This window comes from Bos grunniens, chromosome 29, assembly GCF_055505025.1.
Source record: "Bos grunniens cultivar Pamir isolate PY7600 chromosome 29, Bosgru_T2T1.0, whole genome shotgun sequence".
In the NCBI taxonomy this organism is placed as follows: domain Eukaryota; kingdom Metazoa; phylum Chordata; class Mammalia; order Artiodactyla; family Bovidae; genus Bos; species Bos grunniens.
The window spans coordinates 25,102,126-25,124,367 of NC_141193.1; the positions used below are offsets into that span (position 1 = coordinate 25,102,126).

Sequence of the window (22,242 nt, forward strand, 5' to 3'; positions counted from 1 at the left end):
TTAATCTGGGTATCTGAGCCCTAGGATATGCCTAATAAGCCCTCTAAAACTGGTTTGAGCTTTCTGACCCTAAAAAAGAAAATCTAAAAGGAGCAAATATTTTTAAATTACATGGAACTGCTCCCATTCTATGGTTGCTTGGGGATGACTTAATGGTTTCATTGTTCAGAAGTGCACCCTTTCCAACAAAGCACATCTTTTGGTTATATAGACAGCATTTTGTTAATGACTGTAGTATCAGAGAAGGCAATGGCACCCCACTCCAGTACTCTTGCCTGGAGAATCCCACGGACAGAGGAACCCAGTAAGCTGCAGTCCATGGGGTCGCGAACAGTTAGGCACAACTGAGCGACTTCACTTTCACGCATTGGAGAAGGAAATGGCAACCCACTCCAGTATTCTTGCCTGGAGAATCCCAGGAACAGAGGAGCCTGGTGAGCTGCCATCTATGGGGTCACAAAGAGTCAGACACGACTGAAGAGACTTAGCAGTAGCATAGTATATGTTTGCTAAAGTATTTTTAAGTGCCTCTATGCACTGAATGGCTTACCCTTTTTAATAGAACAAGTGAATTCAAAATTTCTATGCAGAAATAGGATACTAGTATCTTTTATACTTGTATGACCTAGAGTCAACACATTACACCGAGTGCATACATTCTCTGGCTTCACGGCTGCACCCACTTGCCTCATATATTCCTAAGGACTCATCTTCCCAGCTATCTCAGGCTCTTTTTATTATAGGGGGTTGGAACTGCTCAATTTCTTGAAAAGAGGTACTATATGCCCAGTTCTTCTTCCCTTGTTCCCTGACTATATCTCCAAACGGTTCTCCTAACTTGTAGGTCTAATACCAGAATAGTTCTCTAAGCTGGTGGGGCGAGAGGGAAGAGGTGTCAGTGGCAGGGGCTGAGCAGACAAGAATGTGTAAGGGAGAAAGAACAGAGGTGTGAGTGTGTGTAAGGAGGTAAACCCATCTCTAAGTCTGATGAGTCTGCTGGGGTTTCTAGCTGGAATAATATTCAGGGTGATGAAATAAGGAATATGAGTTTTGTTAAATAAATGCAAACCAGTGAAAATATCAATAAAATATTTTTAATGCCTACAATTTCTTTTATACATAATTGCAAAACTTTTATCTGTATATGCAAAAGTAGATTCTCTTGCAGGTCAACAGCACCAGAAAACAAGCTATGTTATGTAAATGTTTCTTTAAACTTGATTTGTCCATTATGTAAAAGACATGGATTTAATAACTTCAAAGAAGTCTATATCCCACTCTTAATCATACACTAACACCTGAATATTTCATCACATCCACTCACAAAATAAATAATCTAATATATTCAGCACATTGAAAATAAAATAACCAGTCTCTATATATTTATTCTCTTTCCAAACATGTTTTGGTCTCCTGTTATATCTCAGAAGTGTACTAATAGCTGCTTTTAAATTATAAAATACAAAACAGTAATTTATTTCTTGGAGAAGATCTTAGGGATTACATTAAAAAATGAAATTTCGAGTTCCCATAGACTTTCTTGATAACAGTCTTTGAACCTTCTCACGGCACACATGTAAGGCTGCCTGTGACATGTGGTACCCTGGCCTCCAAATGGACATAATTGCATTTGTAGTTTAGAGAAAATACAAAGACAAGTTCTGAAAGTAGCTTTTAAAGAAAAAGTGCCCCCTGCTTTAACTTCTAAAGCAAGTGGGACTGTGCAATCAGAGCTCTACTGAGTTTTATGAAAACTACTTTCCCTTCACATCGTGTTTGAGAATGCTGCATCCATGATCATGTAATATTATTACAATAGTGAAATAACATTACTACATTCATGACTTAACATTACCCAATAAAAGGCACATCTTCAAATATTAATAAAATCTGAAAATCAAAAGAGGATAGACACATTAAAAATCAAGCACTTAATTTGTAAACCTTGATAAAATAACAGCCTATTCCAGTTTCTTTAAAGATTTGTGAGCTGTTTAAGAGTGGTCAGGAGTTACAGAACAAAGTGGAAGACAGGATTTGGAAACAAGGCCAAGATTAAAAGATTCAGAACCTTTTTTTTTTTTCTTTTCATGAGCTACATACAGAAGTGCTTTTATAATGTTGATGCTGAGGAAAACTGAAATCAACATCTGTATCATAGCAGAATGCAACCCGAGTGATTACACATAAGGACCTTTTCTACCAAGTTCTGTAAATTTTAGCTAGCATAATGGTGCCTTTCTGTACAAGTAACTGCACAATATCATTGAGTAAAGTGCTAGTAAGCTTTAAGCCACCAGAAATCTTTCAGCTATGACAAGCACTTGATTGTAATTACATATTTCAGAGTCTGAATATTAAAATGTATATTATATTCAAGCAAACTTGTGAAGCAGAAAAAAAAAATCACATAAGGGACAGCAAAGGAAATAATGTTCCAAACCTGTTTTATTACATGGAATATCACACTACTCTTGAATCATTAAAGGTATTGGAGATAGGTGAGAGGCAGTCTACAGGCTTTTCTGCCACCAGTGTTTCAACAGTTATATGTGATCATTAATAGTGGTTATCTATAACACCCCATCGTAGAGAAAAAGCAAGCTCTATAGATAAAAAAGAATACACAAAAACAACTTTCAGATCTTTTGAAGAGTAAATCTTGTAGGATAACCTCTCCTACTTCCCGATCCCCACTGACGGATGGCTTAGGACAGCCACAAGGTTTATTATAGAATTTTCTACAAGCTTATGTCCCATTGTCCCCAGTCCTCCACTCAGAGTCAGGGACACATGCTCTCTGGCATCATCACACCTCATTTTCTATTGCTGACCTTCCTTGAGACTTGGCTTCTCTCCAGCCAGAACCTAGGTCAGCCTGATTGGAATTGCTTGGACTTGAGGCTTAAGAGATATAACAAGTCTACAGATACGACTTGAAGAAAGGTAAGAATGAAGATGTTCCACAGCCTAGTAAGCACAGGAACAGGGAACATCCTCTTCTACCTGGGATAAAATCTCTTCACAGTGCATAGTTTGAAATAAAAGTGCAACATGGGCAAAAAGAGAAAGTAGTGGCCTTGATACACATGAATTTAGTTTTTGGTTTTTTACCATTAATCGCTAAAGAATTTAAGATAAAAATAGAGTCATTAACACAAAAAGGCAAAGGGCACCTTGAATTCCAAAATATCCTTACAATGGGGAGTGGAATGAGGCGGAGGGGAGCCTCACATGTCACTTCCTTAAGTTTGAAACTATTACTCTTCCAAATCTAATGTTTGAATAAAATAAGTATTTTTTCTTCAATATAAAAATGAAATTTTTAGATAAAAATCAAACAGCACAGTGACCTTGTCTATTTTACACCAACAAAACAGTAAATCTGAAAGTAAAATCTGGAAGAGAATATTCTTAAACAAAAATGGCATAACTTGTATTTTAACTTGGAAAATTCTGTTAATTGCCTAATCACCTAAATTAGTGAATAAGAATGCTCAGCATCCAATCCATGAATAATGCAGAATACAATTTATTCTACTTTTTACTTTCAAAGTCACAGAAATGACATCCATATAATTATAACACCTACTCTACATTTTCAAGTTCTCAATCCAAACATAGAGATTAGGACTGGTCACTTTATTGCTGGCAGCATTCCTGGAAGGGCCAGGTTCCTCATCAAAAGACAAATCTGATTGGGAGCCAGGCAGCGCCGTACTCACGCATCAGCAGAATTATGGAAGTAAAGGAACAATCCTTTCTTTTCCTTTTTAGAGTAGCAAAGGAATAATACAAGATTGGCTGAATTGTGAGCGGCCCCACATGAGAGTGCATAGCTCATGAGGATCAAGGCTGGCTCCTGTGAATAGTTAACTTCGTAAGAGCACTCACTGGGTATTATGTCATCTGCATTACGATTTCACCCTGCAAAGTATGTGAAAATACTTCATGCTCTAACGACAGCCTGCAGATAGATGACAGTATGCATTCCTTCTCCTTGAGTACCCAACTAGAATTCTAAAATGGTAAGGGCTTCTTCAGTCTGAAGGCAGGACTTCCTTGCAGCAGTCTTCAGAAGTTCACAAAAATACAAGCAGCAGCTAACGCTTCTTCAGCTTTTTGGCCTTTCGACGTCTCATTTCTTCTTCTTCACGTCTCATTTCCTCTAAATCTTCTTGCATACCTAATCTTAAGCTGTCAGGAAAAAATGCAGGTATTTGTCAATATACATGAAATTACCACGTTCTTTAAAAAGCAAGACTGAAATTTCAACTGGGAGCTTACATGGAATGCGCTGATGCACTAAAAAGGCCTCAAGACTTTACCAGTGAAAACAAGACTAAGCAGGAATATTTTTTTACCAGGAACCACTGCCTCAAGTTATAGTGGAAAAAAGATCTTACATACAACTCAACAGAAAACACCTGAATATTCCCATTACACTAATAAATATAAATTATCTCATCAGCTTTAAAAAATAAAGAACAAGAAACATTTATGCAATAAATAAGATTCTATTCTTGTCTCTTCCCAACACTCTAGTTTGCTATTTTATCTAGTTAGAGGACAGAGGACAAGAGGGAGAGAGAGGTTTAATATTTGGGTTGAGAATGAGGTGAATTATTTCATCAAGTTAACACTATAAACGAAGTAATCACTTGTTACCCCTACATAAGAAATGATTATTTGTTTGATAGTCAAACAGGAATCCAACATCAGGAATATAATATCCCTCATCGGGTCCTTGAGGTCAGTGGCAGTAAAGGTCAGCAAGACTGCGATGTATCTCATGTGGACAGGGAATTAAGGATGGGAAAAGAAAAAGAACAACATGCAACAGCGGGATGTGGGGAGCTCTAGCATTTACTGTGTGCCTACGGGTGAGGCGGTGCACCGCGCAACATGCACACATGATCTGAATCCTCACAAAACCTCAGTGAGGAAAAACAGTACATTCCCAGCTTACAAATGGGAAAGCAGATTTAAAAGGCTACTTTGTCTGAAGCCCACAGCAAGCAAGCAGGATTGGAATTTAAACTGAGTGGCCGAAAGCCCCAGCTCCCAAGGATGCATCTGAAGCAGGGAACAGGAATTTTTTAGGAATTTCCACACATGTGTAGCTTGTGCTTACTTACCTCTTTGCTTCTTCTTTCTGCTGCTCCTTCCAACTACTCTCCATGTAACGTAAGGCATAATCGCTTTCATCTTTGTATCTGGTAAGAAAAAAATCATAGTTGTTAGGAAAAAATAAAAAACCCAACTTTCCAAAAGAACTACATCTTGTTTTTAAAACCAACATCTTTATAACTAAATCAAACATATATTTAGGATTATTCCTCCTTGTTTGCAGGGAGTAGGATGGGCAGAGGTTGGGTAAAGGGGAGTTTCTGAAGTAAAGATAAATTATATGAGCCCTTCTAATTTCTCATATCTGTGACATCAAAGGAGAAAACAAGTGCTGACTACACGTACAGCTGGCCCTCGAACACCATGGGTATGAACTACATGGGTCCTCTTACTCAAAGATTTCTTTTTCATGCTGCAGTAGGGCACAAGAATTGGTTGCATCTGTACACATGGAACCGCAGAGAGGGAGGAATTTGTATACAGAGGAATCATACATACAGAGGGCTGACTCTTAAGTTACACGTGGATTTTCCCCAACCCTCACACTGTTGCGGGTCAACTGTATGTTACCTCATTTAATCTTCCCAAGTGTCATTTGAAAAATAACTGACTCAAGTTTATCCAGCTAGTAAGCTGTGGAACTTTAATCTAAACCCCAATTTTTCCTCTCCATCAGTGCTTCTCAATCTTTAAGGTTGCTGTGAACCACTGGGGAACCTTATAAAGCTAGTCTGGATTTAGATCTAAGCTGGGGCCTGCAAGCCTGCATTTCTAACAGGTTCCCAAGTGATGTCAATGCTGTTGGTTCCATGGTGCTGTTCAGGAACCACACTTCTGCGTAGCTTTTACACCAAAGAAAAGCAGGTGTCAGATCAGACTTTCAACATAGCTCTGTGGATGGTTTTTTGATTTCAAAGCCACGCCATATCTACTATACCAAGCTGCTTCACTCTTATCAAATATACATCTTATAAGGACAACAGTTAAATAGGGATACTTATTGGCCCTTATACAAGTAACTACATAATTCTGCATTAATTCTTAAATACTAAGTGCCAAAAAAGTAAATCTAAACAATCATTGAAGGATTCCTAATTAAGAATTGTATTCAATGCCTCTACTATTAATGTTTATTTTTTCCCCATAGAATGGATTATTCAAAATAAAAGTGTATATATATATACACACATATAAATAAATATAAATATATATATATAAAAATAAATCTTCTTTATCCTTACTTTTTTCGGTCATAGCCAAAGATTTCTCTAATGTGCTTGGATATTTCTTCCTGAGGTTCTCCTTCATCTTCAATAAAGTCTTCCATTTCAGAGTCATATTCTTCTTCATCATCTTCCTCCTCTTCATATTCTCGCTGCCTTTTGTAACCACTAGGAAAGGGAAGCCTTTGAGGACCTAAAAATAGAAAGGCCATTATTTATAAGAGCAGTAAAATGTAATAGTCCCAACAAAGTCCTATGCAAGCTGAGATACTAAGACCTCATTAACATGGTAGCCTCAAAAACCAGAGCCAGCTGGCTGGCCCCTAGTGTGAACTCACTACTACAATCCTCTCTGTTGCTTCATGGTACTTAACAAGGAATAGAATTTCTGTCTGTCCCAAGGCTTACCAGAACTGTTACATTTTTCTAGCTTAGTAGTTTCTATTCTTTTGGATTTAAAAGACTAGTAAAATTTCTTAAAAAGAAAATAAAAAAGTTACAAATCACTGAAGGAACACAAATTTTAATCTTGCCAAAAAGAGACACCAAAGATAACAGTCTACTATTTATTATCATAATTCCATTACAGTTTTTAAAAGTCCAGTGGAGTATGAGAGTCTCAGAAATGGATCATTGTTTGAACTGAGCAACTCTGACTAAAAGGAAAAACTTACCACACCAACCTTATTTTTGTCATTTTGCCAAAAGACTGATTTAAAATTTTGCAAAAGACAGGCACTGATCAATAGACTAGTATCTGGGAACAACTGCTTTCTAGTCCTTGATTATAGACACTCCCTTTGTTGTTCTACAGTTGTTTTTAATATGCATGGCTTGTCTCCTTAGCTCAGAATTCCTTAACTTCAGCACTTTGACATTTTAGGTCAGCTGTTGGCTGTGAGGAGCTGTCCCGTACAGTGAAGGGTAACGGCGTCCGTGGCCTCCATCTACTAGGTGGCAGTAGCAGCCCACCCCACTTGTGTCAATCAAAAACGTCTCCACATGTTGCCAAATGTTCACCAGGGATCGAAACTGTCCTTGGTTGAGAACCAATGTTTTGACGAAAGTAGCAAGTTTAACACATGGAATATCATCTTTTCTTTCTTTTTATATTCTCCATGGTGTCTAACAAGTGCTTCAACAAATCCTTACTACCGTGTAGATACGATGATCTAGCAGTTAATAGGTGCCAACAATGATCCCATACCTTGGGACAATAGATTCCTAAAGGACTGGTAGCTTAGGGCCACTCTGAGGAACAGAAACACAAGGACAGTCTGAAATCATTCCTGGCATATCATGGGTGCTCAACAATATTTGATGGGATCAGTTATGCACCAAAAGGCTTCAAGCTTACAAATACACTCCAGTCCCTGAAGACAGGCACTTAGTCTTCATGAAGAGGTAAAGATGAACTCATTCATTGAACCACAAAAGGCACATACAATACATACTTATCCTATCAAACCACAAAAGGCATATACAATATACACTTATCCTATCATACAAATTCCATAGCTAAGCTTATTGCACTTGGAGACATTACAGAGGTGAACAAACAGGGCCCCAGATAAGTCTCTTTCTAAAGACTTTTCCAAGCCATAGTTACTAAAGGAACTCTCTGGCACAGGGCAGACAAAACATCAGGATTCTATCAACACAAGAATACATTTAAAAGCACACAGAATTCACAGCATCTTTGGTTCTGTAAAACAAAGCACTCTTTCCAATTTCCTAGTGACAAATAAATACTTTAAGGATAAGGGGAAATCTTACCAGATCTGTAGCCAGATAAGGATGGCTTCATTCCATTCATCTGTCCATTGCTGGGTCGGCTGATTATATTCTTGGAAGAAATTGTTTCTGAGACAACAGTGCATTTGGGCTTCAGAGGGGGACCTGAGGTATTAACTGTTCGCCCGGGTCCCAAGCTGCTCACTGGTCTACCAGGGCCTGAACTGCTGACAGGTCGTCCCGCTGGAGCTGGGCCACTGACTGACCGGCCAGGGCCACTGATTGACCGCCCAGGGGGGCCTGAGCCACTCATTGGTCGTCGATGGTCATGTGGACTGCTTACAGGCCGCCCAGGGCCCCCAGAGCTGCCCACGGGTCGCCCAGAACCACTGGAGCCACTGACAGGTCGCCCAGGGCCACCTGAGCTGCTGGCAGGTCGACCAAGGCCACTTGTACCACTGACTGTCCGTCCTGGGGGACTGAAGTCACTGGTTAGCTTCCTGTTCCCACTGACTGATCGCTCGGGTCCTGAGTTGGAGCTGCCATTCTGGCGCTTGGGCATGGGGCCAGAACTAACCGTGGGCCGGGCAGTCCCTGTGCTAGGCCGCCCAGGGGCTGAGCTGGAGCTGCTGCCTGGCGGCCTGACACCTGGACTCTTGGCCTTATTGTGTGGAGTGGCCATGGGTCCAGGCCTGGAATGGCTAGGATGGGGAGGAGATTTTTTGGCTTTGTGCTCGGTAGCAGATTTCTGAGGCCCTTTAGCAGAAGTCTTTGGGACACTTGGTGAATAGGTGCTGGGGTGGGGCTTTCCAGCCCCATTGAAAACAGGTCTATCACGGCCCTCATGAAGCGAGGATTGGGAGCAACTGCCAGGGGCTACTTTGGTCCTCTCCCCTGGCACGGATTTGGACGAAGACAAATGCAGGCGTTTCTCATCAGCTGGGCTGGGTCTGGGTTTCTTCTCAGGATGAGGAAGGACAGTACCCTTGCAAGGAGGATGCGTGTCTCCAGAGCCTCTGCTAAGCTTTGTGCCCACACCCTCTTTCTGAGAGGGTACTCTTCTGGTTGGCGGTAGTCTTGCATCTGTCTCAGGTGTCCTTTTCCTCCGCTTTCGTTCAAGGAATTCTCGCTCCCTAAGTTCTTCTGCAGTCATGGGCCGCTCTTCCGTCTTCTTCACTACCTTTATCTCCACTGGCTCATACTGCTTTTTCTCAGCCAGCCTGAGCAGATCATTGAAGTTCATGACTGGTGGGGCACTTTTAAGGGGGACCTTTGGTTTGCTTTCAACTTTGGGAGGTTCTTGTTCTTCCTCGTACTCCTGCTCTGACTCTGCTTGATTGTATTCTAAGAATTCATCCTCTTCTTCCATCTCGTACTCTTGGTCTGTTCCCTGGCTAGTGTGACTTTGCATTGCCTGCCTCTTCCTTGACTTTTCCTCAACAGGAATCCCATTGTAACCGTGGAAATTATCCTTTGTCCTCTTGGCCATAGCTCTTGCTTTCTTGTCATGTTTTAGCTCAATTCGCTTTTTCACTAGTTCTTCCTTTCTCCTCTTCTCTTCTAAGGCTGAAAAAGACAAAACAACACATTATTTCAAGGTCTTGATAAAACTGTACATTTATCTGAAATCAGTAGGTGGCCGAAACCAAGCAACATTCAAGCTACGGTTTGAAGAAATTTGAAAACTTCTAAGAATCAAATGAGGAAGTCATTCAAACAATTATCAATGAGTCATCTTTACACAATGAGTGGATCACATATGGGTTTTTCTATATGACTAAGCAAGAGAGAGTCTTGGCTTTTAGCTTAAATATAGAAAATAGTTCATACTAAATAAATATACCAAGTTAAGAGAATATTAGTACCCACTTAATAGTCATTAATTATGAATCAATGGATACTCAAACTTAATCAGTTTCCTTGTCATTTGCATAAAGTACAACTACTGCTTGAGTTTACTGGTTTTCAAAAACTATCCCTATTTTTAACCTTTTAGATAGTACTCGGTATATTTAAAAAAATTAAAATACAAAGTAGGTAGAAACAGATTCAAAACTAAGGTTAAGAGGGAGTTTCCTGTGGTCTGGTGGTTAGGACTCAGCATTTTCACTGCTGTGGTCCCAGATTTAATTCCTGGTTGGGAAACTAAGATTACACAGGCTGTACAGTACAGGCAAAAAAAAAAAAGAAAGGAAAAAGCCCACAAAAATAAACAAACAAACAACAACAGTGGAAAACAGTATTTTTTAAATGTCTATATGTGTATAACTGAGCCACTTTGCTGCACAGCAGAGAGTGATACAACATTGTAAATCAACTACACATCAATTAAAAGTACAAAGGAAAAAAAAGAACCAAGGGAAAAGAATGGAATTCTTACTGGAGTTGCTAATATGATCAACTAGAAGATATGGTCACTATTCCCAAAAAGCTTTTAATTTTGAAGAGGAAATAAAAGAAAACATCTATACAAATGACCAACATAAGAACATACATAATGCTACAAATACAGCTGACTCAGACACATACACAACAAATCCAATAGCCGCTTAGGATATTACAAGCATCCCTTGGTTAGTTACAAGCCAGCTGTGAAGACAGAAGACTTTAGAACTGAGAATAAGGCTATAGATCCATACCTTTTCGTCTGAGCTCCTCTTCTTTCCTTCTGAGAAAAGCCTGGACAGCTGCTGACTGGACACCCTTAACTTTTGGGTCTTTTTTGGGAGGTCCCACTGCCAAACTGTATCTTTTCTAAAAATAAAACGAGTAAGAGTTACACAAAATTAACTTTGAAACAATAGAAAGGTCTAAATGTTGACTAAAAAAACCTATTCTGAATAATTAAGAGACCACATAACCCTCATGAAAGCTCAGCTATAAAATTTCAGGCTAAAAATGATTACATATGCCTATTTCCAGGTGTAGAGTTTCTTTAAACATCTTCAACAATACATAAATGAACAACTCACAGAAACACCATTTTCAAGCTATTTTCCCAAAAAGGTACCTGGACTGGGGGAATTGAAAAAAATCACCACTAAAAAAGACTGTTCTAGAATTCTGATTTAAAAGAGTATCCTTCTTCAGAAGTTTCCAAGTCCATAGTAGAAAAAACTATCACAACTGTTATCCTCCTGCATACCCACTCCAGGTGGTTTTCAGCTGCTACACTGGTTATCTTGCCTACAACATTAAATACCGAGATCCTACTGTGATCTCAGGCAAAGGAGGTGGCAAACCATAGATAAAGGCATTTCAAAGAAATCGAAGCAGCAAGAAGGGTCCCAGTCTCTGTAACCTTTAAGTGTAGCTCTATATTCATTAAATATTAATTCTCCACACAAATCATTTCAGACAAGTTTCCAGATCACCCAAGGTACTAACATCCTGGAACAGATGGTATTTCTCTGGTCTTTGATTTTTATGCAATTGCACTGGGAAATGACTAAAACTAGAATAATCATTAGAGAAGTATAATTAAACAGAGCTAATAACTCAGACCAGGATGATTACTCTCTAGGACCATCTCACATTAAACTTACGGGCTAGGAAATAAGAATTTTTTAATGCCCTTCTTTCATCTTGGGCAGATGACGTTCTTATCCACTCAACCTTGTTGCTGTGCTAGTTTAAAAAGAAACGTTAACCTATGAGAACAAATTGAGCTACTAAGGAACCAATAAAGTGACTCCCAAAATGTGTATGAAATTCTGGAGGAAAGCCAAAGGACTCCTGCTTACTATACAGCTGCCAAACAGAAGGCATCTTGAAACAGGCTGGAAGTTCCAGCTAAGTTAGTCTACCCATGAAGCAGCTGGCCAAGAAAGCAGGCCCTAATCTGACCTGAAAATCCTGAGTGATGGCAATGCTTGAGACCTGACACGTCCCTCACAGAGAAATCCCAAGAGAGCATCCAGATTCCTTTCTCAGTCACCTTGGCTGCCACAGTGAAATTCTTTAGCAAGTCCCTCTCTTTGTAAATTTAGTTGCAGGCCCTTTCCATAGTGGATTGGCCCAATGTTTAAGGGAGCAAAGGAGAGGGAAAGGAAGATAGGAGAAAGAGAATACTGCTTACCTAATTATATAGACATAAAATCTGCCGTGGTTACAAGAACCTCAAACATAGGTCTTATTCATAGGAAACACACATTTTCTTAACAGAAGGGCTACTGTGAAGATGATTCAAGTTGCATAAGACACATAAACTCATAAGCAGAGGCGCACACTCACATCAGGTAGATATATGAGAAGAAGGGTGCATTTGTGCTGCCAAAGCTCCAAGTATTTCTCTCCCTGCCAACTATATAGCCCAGATTCACCTGCCAAATCGAAGCTTAATACAGGGCTCCCCCTGCCCCAAAATACCAATCTTAATGTTAATTATTTAAAATAGGATTAGTTTGTTACCTAGGTATTTCAAGTGAGCAAGTGAGTACTTTCTAATTTGATTTCAAGGTCTGTATCTTTCTTCCTAACCTGGCACTTAAATAGGTAGGTAGTGGGTTAAGTATTCTTGACTAAATACAGACACCAAAAGAGAAAAATAGTGTCAATGGGATATAGTATAATACCGTGTTTAGTAAGCTTCAGTCACTCCCATATCACTGTCATGATTTTTGCCCTTTTAGTATGCCAACTGTATTATTATTTACTAATTTTAAGAAAATATGTAGATTGAACACCAAGACTTATTATTGCACCTTTACCTCAAGCAATAATACTCATGAAACGACAGGCTTGAAAGGCTAGTTATATCTTCCCAAATTCTATCAAAATATCATTTTAAAAATATGCATCTATGAGAATAAAAAGTATTTATGAGTCCCCTAAAACCATGGTGACGCAAGAGCCATGTGTACTGCACTCTGGGAAACACCAGCGGAGGAGCATGAACACAGGAAAGGTGGAGCACAAGAGAGCAGCGAGGGGGGGTCAGGAACTCGGAGTCACTCAGCGGAGAACACCAAAGCTACACTGAGCTTCTTTCCAAGTATACACCTATTTTCATCAATTCACATGCCAATTTCAAATTCAGCTTTGTTTAAAAAAAGACCTCCAATCCTTAAGGATACTTACTAAGCTGGCCTCACATTTAACTCAACAATTTTGCTGTCCTTGTCCTGTCCCTATGATGGAGAAGGAATTCAATAAATCTATAAAGTGTCTTATTTCATGGGTCTGCTGGGAAACAATTTACGTAGGACAAGGTCCTGCTTGATGAGGCTTGATCTTATTTACTGACTTGAGCTGAGTCATAATTAATAGCTTCTTACATCCTCTGTAACTTGATGCACTCAAAGGCAGATACCAGGAGAATATTAAAATATTCTCTTAGGCAAAATTTAGATCAAAATGTAGAAATTTGGGGCAGGAAAAAAAAGGGGGGCTAGGCCTCCAGAGACAGTGATCTTTTTAAAACATTTTTAATGGGATACAATTCACAAACCATAAAATCCACCCATTTAGTGTGTACTAGTATATTCCCAGAGTTGTACAACCATCACCACTATCTATTTCCAGAGCATTTTCACCTTCCCAAAAAGAAATCCCTTACCCTTCAGCAGCCATTCCCCATTCCCCTCACTATGGCCTTGGCAGCCACTAATGTTCTTTCTGCTTCTGTGGGTTTGCCAATTCTGGACACTTCATATAAATGAAATCATGCACCCAGTGTATACACATAGTGATTGATAATGCATCATAAAATAAACTCTAGAAGCCACAGATACTATATAGATAAGTGATTATTCAAAGTATCTAAGATTTTCCAATTCAAAAAACTTTTTTTTTCTCCATCTGCTCCAGAATTTCTGTGAGAAACTCTATCCCATCAGACTTTACTGGACACTGAGAAGTGTCATCACAAAATATAAGTTCCTGCCCAAGGCTTTAGTAGGCTGGAGTAGACAGACGGATTCAGGTTTTATAGATGGCAAACCTTACTCACATCCCATTCCTGACGGACTACAGTATTAACTCCAGCCTGAGTTTCCAGCCTGTCCTACAAATTTCAGACTTGCCAGTCCCCACAATTATGTGAGCCAATTTCCTAAAACAGATCCTACTGGTTCTGTCTTTCTGGAGACCCCTAACTGCTGCAGGGGTCCTTTGTATTAATATCTTACCACTTTCACTTAATGTTTTAAAAGTTCACGCTGTAACATATGTCAGTACTTCACACCTTTTCTGGATGAATATTTCATTATATGGATTATACCACATTTATCTAATCATCAGTTAATGGATATGTAGATTGTTTCTGCTTTTTGGCTATTATGAATAAGGCTCTGTGAACATATGTATACAAAGTTTTCTGTGAACGAATGCTTTCCTTTCTCTTGGGTCTATCACTATAGACCTTCTTAACATTGAGCTGGCTAGACTTTTGAAAAAGGGGTTGCAGTCAGACCCTGGTATTAGAAGATTTCCTATAATAGAACATTTTATTAGACAGTTTCCTTCCCCATCATGGGGCGCCCAGCAGAGAACCACGTATTTAAAAGAAAGCTTCAGGCTGGGATTACACTGTATGCCATTTAATAAGGCAGGAGAACTATTTGGCACTTTCTCCCACATCAGATGGTCACATTTAGCTCTAGCGGCAACACATCAAGATGTACCCATCAATTCTGAATCTGATTCAAGGCACCAGGCTGTTTCATTGTCTGAGCTTCATGAAAAGCAGCTGGACAAGAGTTTCTTTTATCCTAAGAGTATCCATTTTATTACACTGCAGGCCAACTCAGTCATTCCGCTGGGCCCCAGTGAATGATCCACAACAGTGAAGCTTATGCCATCTAAATGCAGTATCAGAGATTCTGCCAAGATTTGTGATTCTGAAGCCAAGAGACCTAGAAAACATTAAGTCACTTTAAACATACGTGTTCCTTGCACTGAAACCATACTGTCACAGTCAGATTAAGAAAATCAGGAGTTTTCAGTGTGGAAATACATGTTCACCAAATATGTTATTAATATATAGGAATCAACAGCAATTCCTTCTTGAAAGTTCTTCTTTACTCGAGAGATAATATATTGTTGTAACTGTAAAAAACAAATATTCTGATGCTTTTATATAGAGATTTATCATTGGTTAGAAATCAGAGTTAGAAATATTCAAAGGATATATCCTTAACTTTAATGACTATACAACTTCTACAATCCTCTCAATACATCGTAGTCAAGGAATGAATGCAGCCTGGAAAACCACTGATATGCATTAGGCTTGCTTAGCTGGGTGGCTAAGAGAGTGAAAATAAAACCACCAAAAACCATGCTATTCAAGACTGCTAAGAGGTCAAATATAAATTTTACTATTACTGTTTATAAAACTATACCTGATTACAAAGTATAGTTTCAGATGGATACCTCAGAGTCTCTAGTTCAACCTCATGTTAGAAATGGCCCCAAAAGGACAACTGTATATTTACTGGCTATCACTCATACCATTTGTAGCAAAGACTGAATTAGAATCTAGATCTCCTGACTCTGGGGCAAAAGTTTTCCTATTACAATGTGCCTCACTTCTAACTTAATCCCAACACTTTCATCTCTAGCTCTAACTTCATTCTTACATGCCCCTCCTTAACTTCCACCTGCTTCCTAGCCAATGCCATTACTCCAAACAAGTCCATCACAGAACCTTCCCCCAGTCTCAGACCCTATTTCCGTTAACCATGCTGGCACTCTCCCAAACAGCCTGTAAATCTCTATTCACCAGTTTTCAAATGCTGTTAGTTTAGCCTTTAAATTTCTCTCCCATCAGACTTTACTGTACAGTGAGAAGTGTCATCAAAAAAACAACGGGGTTGCTGCCTAAGGCTCTATTGGGTTGGAGTTGGGGGTAGGGAACTAGATGGATTCAGGCTTTATAGATGACAACCTTCCTCATCACCCCATTTCCAATAGACTCTCCTCTTTCAACACAGGGTCATGATTAAGAAAGAACTCTGCAGCCACTTTGCCTGGACTAGATTCTCTGCTCGGCCATTACTAGCCCTGCCACTTATTAGCTGTGTGACTTTGGAAATGTTTCTTCGTCTCCCTGAACCTCAGTTTCCTTATCTGTAAAACAACCTTCCTTATATGGTTACTATGATGATTAAACTAATTAATATATAGAAAGTGCTTAGAACAGTGCCTGGCACAAAGTAAGCATTATAAATGCTAATTGCTGTTGTTATTATCCTTACTATTCATAAAGAGATTGCCTAGGTAGTGATGGGAAAGAGAACAGAATCTCCGTGGGGCAATATTACAGATGGACAAAAAGCACATGAAAAGATACTCAACAGCACTAATTATTAGAGAAATGCAAATCAAAACTACAATCACATATCACCTCATACAGTCAGAATGGCCATAATCAAAAAATCTATAAACAATAAATACTGGAGGGGGTATGGAGAAAGGGGAACCCTGTTACACTGCTGATTAGAAAGTAAATTGGTACAATCATTATGGAGAACAGTATGGAGGTTCCTTAAAAAACCTAAATATAGAACTACCTACCATATGATCCAGCAATCCCACTCCTGGGCATATATCCAGAGAAAACCATTATTCAAAAGATAACATGCAAAAAAAAGATACATGCACCCAATGTTCACTGCAGCACTATTTACAACAGCCAAGATATATGGAAGCAACCTAAGTATCCACCGACAGAGAAGTGGATAGAGGAGGATTGGATACAACGGAGTATTACTTAGCCATAAAAAGAATGCAATAATGCCATTTGCAGTAACATGGATGGACCTAGAGATTATCATACTGAGTGAAGTCAAGACAGAGAAAGACAAATACATGATAAATGTGGAACCTAAAAAAATGGTACAAATGAACTTATTTACAAAACAGAAATAGTCACAAATGTAAAAAACAAACTGATGGTTACCAGAGGGAATGGGGAAGAGGGATAAACTGGATGATTGGGGCTGAAATATATACACTACTATACATAAAATCGATAATAAAGACCTACTGTATTGCACAGGCTTTCCTGGTGGCTCAGACGGTATAGAATCCACCTGCAATGCAGGATACCCAGGTTCAATCTAAAGGTCAGGAAAATCCCCTGGAGAAGGGAATAGCAACCCACTCTAGTATCTTTGGAGAACCTCATGAAAAGAGGAGCCTGGAAGGCTCATGGGGTCGAAAAAAGTCCAGCACGGCTGAGTGACTGAGCATGCATATATAGCAGAGGCAACTGTACTCAGTACTCTGTAATGACCTATATGGGAAAAGAATCTAAAAAAGAGTGGCTATATGTATATGGAAAACTGACTCATTTTACTGTTCACCTCAAGGGTCCACAGACCCCCAAATCCTTATATCTCTAATACCATATGAAGGCTTCCTCTTTACTTTCTGATTTGAGGGTCACACCACAGTTACAGTATCTTTCCTGGGACAGTTTTCAGTCTGACTGTGAGAAAAACCATGTATCTTGCTTTGTGCACCACAAGACATCAATTATAGTTACTTGAAACCTGCTTTTGCTAGAGGAACTCAGTGAGAAAAATATTAAGGGTAAAGTTACCCAAAATATCTTTTCTCCTTTATATATAAACAAAGCTAATAACAGTGACTGGTTACATCACCTTGATCAGCTGTGGGGTTTTTTTGTATTCAGTTTTCCACTGGGAAAAGACAGCACGCCTGGTATTTCTAGGCATGATGCAATCCTCCTTTGGTTTTAACCAAAATCTTTTACAGATAACTATTTCTCTTAAAAAGAAACAATATGAACGAAAGCTGTCCCAAATGGGAACTGTTCATTGCTTTTCAAGTCAGATATAGTAGACATTTCTTTAAATAAAGAGTTCAAAGTGGCTGTACAGGTGTTTCAGATTTTAGCCTCCCTTGGATTTTAGTCTAATCAACGCCAGTATATTTCCTTTCTGTAACAAAGATGTGAAAAAGGAACTTGATGACTGAAATTCAAAGTCAACTATGATACGATCCAAATGGAAGGTGGGGACAAAGATGGCTAAAAGAGAAATACAAACCAAGCCCTAGAGAAGGATGGATAACTCAGTATTTGTGAAGCAGGGTGTGTGTGCGTGTGTGTGGTGTGTGTGTATTGTGATGCTGTTTGACTTGGATGTTGGTTTATAAGGATACTTGCTTTGTAGTACTCTCACACTGTGCAGTATGTTAGATTTCAGAACTCATAGCGTGAGCTAAAAGGCTTCACTTGGAGCTGATAAACAATATAACTTAAAACAATCAGATGACTTAAGATCATGGATGAAATTTAACACAATCTTGCTCTATTCCTCAATAATTTCTTTTGTGTTTTACTGTTATCTGAAGTAAAAAGATAAGGATTATAGTGCTGATAACTAAATGAAACCTCCAGGCTCACTAGCTTTTGGGGCGAGTGGGAGGGAAAAACATACTTTCATGAAGTATATGCCTATATTCATCTATTAAATTTTAAATGACCTCACCAATTCACCCATTTTCCTTTCTGCTTCCAATCTTTGTTATTCCAATCATAGATCAGTAATGTATATATTCTGAAATACAGACATAATTTGAAATCTCCCACTCTAGAAATATGTACTTCTCTGTCAGCGATCTTTGGTTTTTAGAAGAAACAACTAACTTGGTTCTGATTCTTCCACAGTCCTGGGCTTCAGGGCAAGTATTATCTTTCTTTGACCTCCACTGAAATTGAGGAGGACGTAGAAAGAAATATGGACCCAATTATGCAAAGATAAATGCTACTAGATCCAATATTGACTTGCCTAGGAAATTTACAGAGGCTGAAAATAATTCTGTCTTTCAAGGTTTCATAACTTCAAGATCATTCAGAGTATTTGAGATGGGATGCGAATACATACAATAAACTGACCAATATCGGTTTTATTTACCAGTTATTTTTACATCAATATCTTCAAAAGAGTAAAAGAATGAGCACAGGAGAGGAAAAAAAATATTGCAAGTATACAAAAATCTAAGACATGCAGAACACATGATGAGAGCTCAGTAAGATCTAGTTGAACTGACTTAAAAAGAGCGCCGTTTGAGCTCCACACCTCGTCGCTCAAACCGCAGGTATCACAATGCAATTTATCGGTTTACAGCTGGGGCTGTGGTACCATCTGAGGATCCTGAAATGATTAGTTTATGCAAAACAGGTACACCCTCGCAAACCAGGCCCTCACCACCACTACCGCATTTAGATACTGAACTCTTACACCGCTCAGCGAATTAGCGAACCTCACAGGGTAAATGGGACCTAGATTTCAAACAACAACTAATCTGGAAGACCACAGGTAAACGGAAACTGAAACTATTTCTCTCATTCTGTTGGCCAAAATTTCGTGGAATCCACTCACACTCCCTTCCTAGGGAGGTGATAATTCAATCACCTGGTTGGCTGACTGGGTGGGGGACACAAGTTAAAAAACTTGTTCGGGAAACTACACAACGTTTGACTCAAAGATCAGCGGAAAATCAGCTCAAAAACTATCAGGCCAAGTCCCTAATACTCCTGAACTCCCCAACCTCTGGGTTGAAGTTTATGCCGAAGCTAGAAACTACGAGCATTAGATTCCACTACGTGCCAGGCACGGCTCTACTCTCCAGCTTTCACGCAACTCTAAAACACCCTAAACGCAAAGTTCAAGTTGTAGGGGTAACTAAGCCGAAACAAACCAAATCCGCTCGTCAGCACGCACTCGCTTGCTTATCTCAAGCCCCCAGTAACTTCACCCCCCTGTACCCAGAAGTACATGTCCAAAAGTAAAAAAAGAAAAAATACGGCGTCCAGATCTTTCTTATCCTGGAGCCGGTGTGCTGATTCCTGGAAGTTCCAAGGACCACACACTCGGAACTTGAAGACCAGGATCTCCTATAGTCGCGCCCCGGCTGATACTTACCGGCACGTTGTTGACACCCTGCGCTTTGGAAGCTATCAGGAGAATTTCCCTAAAGTCCATTCTGGTCGAGGAGGAGGACTGGGCCAGCCTCTCGGAGAGGAGGGAAAGCGCGCCTTACCGAGGCGACCAGCAACAGCCTAATGATCTGTCTGGCCAGCCTCTCTCCCACCCCTCCTCTGCACGACCACTTCCGGCGCTTTCCAATGCCGTCTGCCCGCCCACTTTCCTCCAGAGGCCAGTATCCTTTCAGGCCCGCCGCTTCCCTCGCGAGTCTTTGGCGTAACTTCCGCTTTCAGGCTCGAGACACGTAGAAACGTGGTACGTGGCTGCTGGCGTCCGCTCGAAGGGGCGGGACTAAGCCCTTCCCGGACCAAGGAGACTCGACCTGTAAACTGGGGGGCGTGGCCAACGGAAAGAGCCGCTTCCCTGGAGGCGCTGGCGCAAGGCCTGTTTTCGTGCTCCGTGTGCACTCTTGTGCGCTAGAGCGAGGGCGGGGTGAGGCGTTACTACCGGCTATCTGAGTGTCACGGTTGGACGCTCAGGTCCGAGACGGCGGTACCTCAACAGCAGAACCGACAGGTCTCGAGCAGGGGGTTACAGTTAGGCGTTTGTAGGCACTCGCCAGGCTGCGCAGATGCGAACGACACCGACTGGTCCCCTGTCCTGGGAACGCTTGATTCTTCGCATCCCGGCATAGGGTGTGTGGTCACCTCCTACACAGATACAGGCGTGTGATGTATAGAGGCGCCCGCTTACTGCTTTTGCTTCATTTTCGATAATAAGCCCCACGTAGGGCAGCCAACTGTGCTTTGTGTAGTGGCTGAATGGAGAAATTTCTCACAGACCCAGCCTGGATATATTTGGTGCACTGATCAAAATGTACATATATGGCCCAATTTCACATTTGTTGGGAGTCCAGTCCTGGCTTCCTCTTAAGGGTTATTTGGGGTCTCTAAGGTCATTTCTAATTAGTGTAAAGTACACTAATCAGGCAGACTGGCTGTGGCTAAGAATAGGTGGGAATCCACCGCAGCCAAGCAGTAGGGATCTTCCAGTGTGATGAAATTGGTCCAAGACTGGTTATACTGATGGCTGGGCTATATTTTTACTAATCATCGTACTCTTAAAACAAGTCAGTTTTACAGTGTGTAAATTATCTCAATAGGGTAAATTATCTCTGGTGGTGGTATATTCGTTAAAAATCTGACTGCCAATGCAGGGGACAGGGGTTGGATCCCTGGTCTAGGAAGATCCCACAGGCCACTGAGCAACTGAGCCTGTGCTCTATAAACTGTGTTCCACAACAAGCAATGAGAAACCTGCGCACCTGCAAGGAAGAGTAGCCCCTGCTCACTGCAACTATTGAAAGCCGGTGGGCAGCAATGAAGACTCAGAATAGCCATAAATAAATCTTTTAAAAAATCATCTCAATACAGCTATTTAAAAGTATTAGGCAAAACCTCTCTATCTTCCTCTTCCAATTAAGTTTTAAGGCTGAGGTGTGACCCTGACTACATTTCCCTGTTTAAGTTTGCCCAAAAAACAGCCTGAGATTAAATCTTTGTCCAATGGCAGAACTGTAGTTCGCAAGGTTTTTATTCCATCTGAGGAGTCCAGCATAGCCCACGGTAGCCTATGCCATCTTGTTGTTCAGTCGATAAGTCATGTCCGACTCTTTGTGACCCCATGGACTGCAGCACAGCAGGCTTCCCTGTCCTTCACCATCTCTCTGAGCTTGTTCAAACTCATATCCATCAAGTTGCTGATGCCATCCAACCATCTCATCCTCTGTCCTCCCCCTGGCCCATTTTTCCTCATGCTTTCAATCTTTCCCAGCATCAAGGTCTTTTCCAGTGAGTCAGCTCTTCACATCAGGTGGCCAAAGTATTGGAACTTCACCATCAGTCCTTCCAATGACTATTCATGGTTGATTTCCTTTTGGATTGACTGGTTTGATCTTGTAGTCCAAGGGACTCTCAAGTCATCTCCAGTACCACAAATCAGTTCTTCAGTACTCAGCCTTCTTTATGGTCCAGCTCTCACATCTGTACATGACTACTGGAAAAACCATACCTTTGACTACACTGACCTTCGTCATATTGCCTTGCAAATACATATCAATCTGTTTTAAATAGTTCACTTGCAGAAGGCCAACTCTACAAGTATTTCACCCTCATGGGATTGTGGGTTATAGGGAAGCTTGAGTGTAATATCAATACATTGAAAAAACTAACATGTCAGATTCCTTATCCATTAAAAGT

At 40.3% G+C, this 22,242-nt stretch overlaps 1 protein-coding gene across 1 annotated transcript; it reads right to left on the reverse strand.

Annotated features, from left to right (window-relative positions):
- Positions 1 to 1,072: 1,072 nt before the first annotated feature.
- On the reverse strand, positions 1,073 to 20,159 carry SPTY2D1 (SPT2 chromatin protein domain containing 1). Its single transcript, XM_086385126.1, has 6 exons — positions 19,982 to 20,159; positions 10,727 to 10,841; positions 8,130 to 9,653; positions 6,372 to 6,546; positions 5,139 to 5,216; positions 1,073 to 4,197 (listed from the first exon to the last, which is right to left on the reverse strand). The coding sequence occupies exons 1-6, from the start codon at positions 20,039 to 20,041 to the stop codon at positions 4,104 to 4,106; spliced, it is 2,046 nt and encodes a 681-aa protein (XP_086241252.1). The 5' UTR covers positions 20,042 to 20,159; the 3' UTR covers positions 1,073 to 4,103.
- Between the last annotated feature and the right edge of the window lie 2,083 nt (positions 20,160 to 22,242).